A 2,446-nucleotide genomic window follows, 5' to 3' on the forward strand; every position below is an offset into this window, starting at 1 on the left:
ACCAGACAATGGAAAGACACACACAAAAAGATGCAGACGCCTACAACAAACTGACGTCTCCCGCAGAGGCTGCGGAATGGGTGCGGTCAATCAAAGCAACAAACACAAACAAACAGAGAAACACAAAACAAACCCCGTGAAGTGAAGCCGAAGGGTGAAGGCATCCGCCGAGCAGTGGGACGACCAGCACACACACACTCCCTCTTTCTCCCCCCGCACAGCCCAATCCAGGAAGAGACAGAGAGAAAGGTCGCCCACCGAAAGCAATGAAACAATCAAAATGATAAAAACAGTTACGGTGCTCCACCCACGCAGCCAAGCAGGACGGCAGCGTGCGTGTGTTGGTGGCAGCGGCAAACAGGAGGGGGAAGGGACGCCACCCATTGGGATGTGCGTAGCAAACGACCATTGAAACAAAAGTGAAAACAAAAAAGCAAAGGAGTAGCCCTCAAAGTGCAGGAGAGGAGTTGGCCCACAGAGACGGCACGCAAACTCGGCGCACAAACACTCCGCGTCGCCCTGCCAGGGTGTGTGTGGGTGTGCGGGTCCCCGCAGCAGTCACTCCCCAGCAGCACAGGCAACAGCAGCCGTCAGCAGCAGCAGCAGCGTGCCACGCACCCACACAGTGAGCGTGTCGCTGCCGTCCGCATTGCCTTTTGTGTGTTTCCCACCACTGGGGCTGCTGCTGGTCGTGGTTGTAGTGGCGCTTCCACCATCGTTGCCAGCGGGAGTGATGGAAGTGGAGGTGCCGGATGGCTGTGCAGAGGCTGAGGGTGCTTGCACCACACCGTCTCCTGTGGCTTTTGATGAATCCGCACCGTCAGCCGGTGATGTTACTGTTCCCTGACTCCCTGTGGATCCCGTACTGCCCGACTGCTCAGCAGCATTAGGAGGAGAGACTCCAGTACTTGCACTGCTGCCTGCCGAACGTCCGCCCTGCTGAGTTCCCTCCGAAGATGACGTTGTTGCTGTTTGTGGTTGAACCCCCGGAGTTTGGTGCCCAGGCATCGCTCCAGCTGCGGGTTGTATGTGTAATAACTCACACTTGCCTGAAGTGCTAACTGGATATTCCTTACTTCTGTCGAGGGTAACGGCTTCGCAGTTCGACAGCTCAGAAGGTTGACTGTTTTCACCCGTCGTACAGTCCATCGTGAACGCAGCATCATTAGTGATCTTCAATTGTGGGGGTGACGGATAATTCTTCCCCAAGAAGGACAAACACCATGATTCGGCATGTATGCAGATGGATTCACTTTCACTGCTGTCTGCACTGGCCGTCCCAGCGGTAAGGGACCCATCATAATTCACCGCCTGCGAACACTCCTTCCAATCAGAAGAACCTTCGCCAGAAACACGCCAACATATCTTCCCTTCATTGTTCGGGCACAATACATTTACTTTCTCCGACGAGGTCGTCGCCCCGCACACGGAGGAGCAGCAGCCGCACAGCAGCGCAAGCACCGCCAGGGCATACACCGCACGGCGCCGCACTGTCGTCATCGCCATCCGTCGTGGTGTTGGTGGTTGTGGTGGTAGCAGAGTCGCTGGGAGCACTGGGCTGATCTATCAGGCATCGGGGGCGGAAGACAGAGGCAAAGGCATTGACTAGCACAGCGGCGGAAGGGCAGAGAGAAGAAACAAAAAGGGCAGCAGCTCCCCGAGTTCACGGAGAGGGAAAACTCGGCCCGCACGGCACCACCGGCACAAAATAAATATAAATTCACACCCCAATTTATATCGTGTGGCTGTGGCCGGGTGGGTGCCCGCAAATGAGCAAAGAAAAGACGGCAGGAGAAGACCAGCGGGGTTGGGGAGGGTGCGGCAGTCCCGCAAAAGATTGAACACGTCGAGGAGGCCGCGCCCCAAAAGAAAAGGCATCGCGCCCGCCAGCGCAGCGCACTGCTTTACAACTGCAGGCTCCTCCCCCTCCTCGCCGGTGTCGCTGGGTCCCTGCGCGGGAAGGCGCGGTGTGCTGCAGGGGCCGCCGCAACCCCTCCGCCGCGCGTACCACAAACTGGTGCGGTGCGAGAAGAGAAATAACCAGACAATGGAAAGACACACACAAAAAGATGCAGACGCCTACAACAAACTGACGTCTCCCGCAGAGGCTGCGGAATGGGTGCGGTCAATCAAAGCAACAAACACAAACAAACAGAGAAACACAAAACAAACCCCGTGAAGTGAAGCCGAAGGGTGAAGGCATCCGCCGAGCAGTGGGACGACCAGCACACACACACTCCCTCTTTCTCCCCCCGCACAGCCCAATCCAGGAAGAGACAGAGAGAAAGGTCGCCCACCGAAAGCAATGAAACAATCAAAATGATAAAAACAGTTACGGTGCTCCACCCACGCAGCCAAGCAGGACGGCAGCGGCGGTTCGTCAAAAGCAAAATATTTAAAAAAAATACAAACGAGACTGCACGAGTGGACGTGTATGTATGAGCAC

The 2,446-nt window shown here is 56.2% G+C and overlaps 1 protein-coding gene across 1 annotated transcript, besides 2 other annotated features; it reads right to left on the bottom strand.

Moving 5' to 3' along the window:
• Positions 1-87: 87 nt before the first annotated feature.
• Positions 88-133: a sequence feature (A-rich).
• Positions 134-558: 425 nt separating this feature from the next.
• Positions 559-1,506, bottom strand: TraAM80_10411 (uncharacterized protein; the record flags this gene model as incomplete). The annotated part of the gene is made up of 1 exon (XM_029387030.1): positions 559-1,506. The coding sequence occupies one exon, from the start codon at positions 1,504-1,506 to the stop codon at positions 559-561; it is 948 nt and encodes a 315-aa protein (XP_029233118.1).
• A 620-nt stretch (positions 1,507-2,126) lies between these two features.
• Positions 2,127-2,172: a sequence feature (A-rich).
• The last annotated feature ends 274 nt before the right edge of the window (positions 2,173-2,446 follow it).

This window comes from Trypanosoma rangeli (assembly GCF_003719475.1).
Source record: "Trypanosoma rangeli strain AM80 chromosome Unknown Tra_15.4_contig_00949, whole genome shotgun sequence".
Lineage (NCBI taxonomy): Eukaryota > Euglenozoa > Kinetoplastea > Trypanosomatida > Trypanosomatidae > Trypanosoma > Trypanosoma rangeli.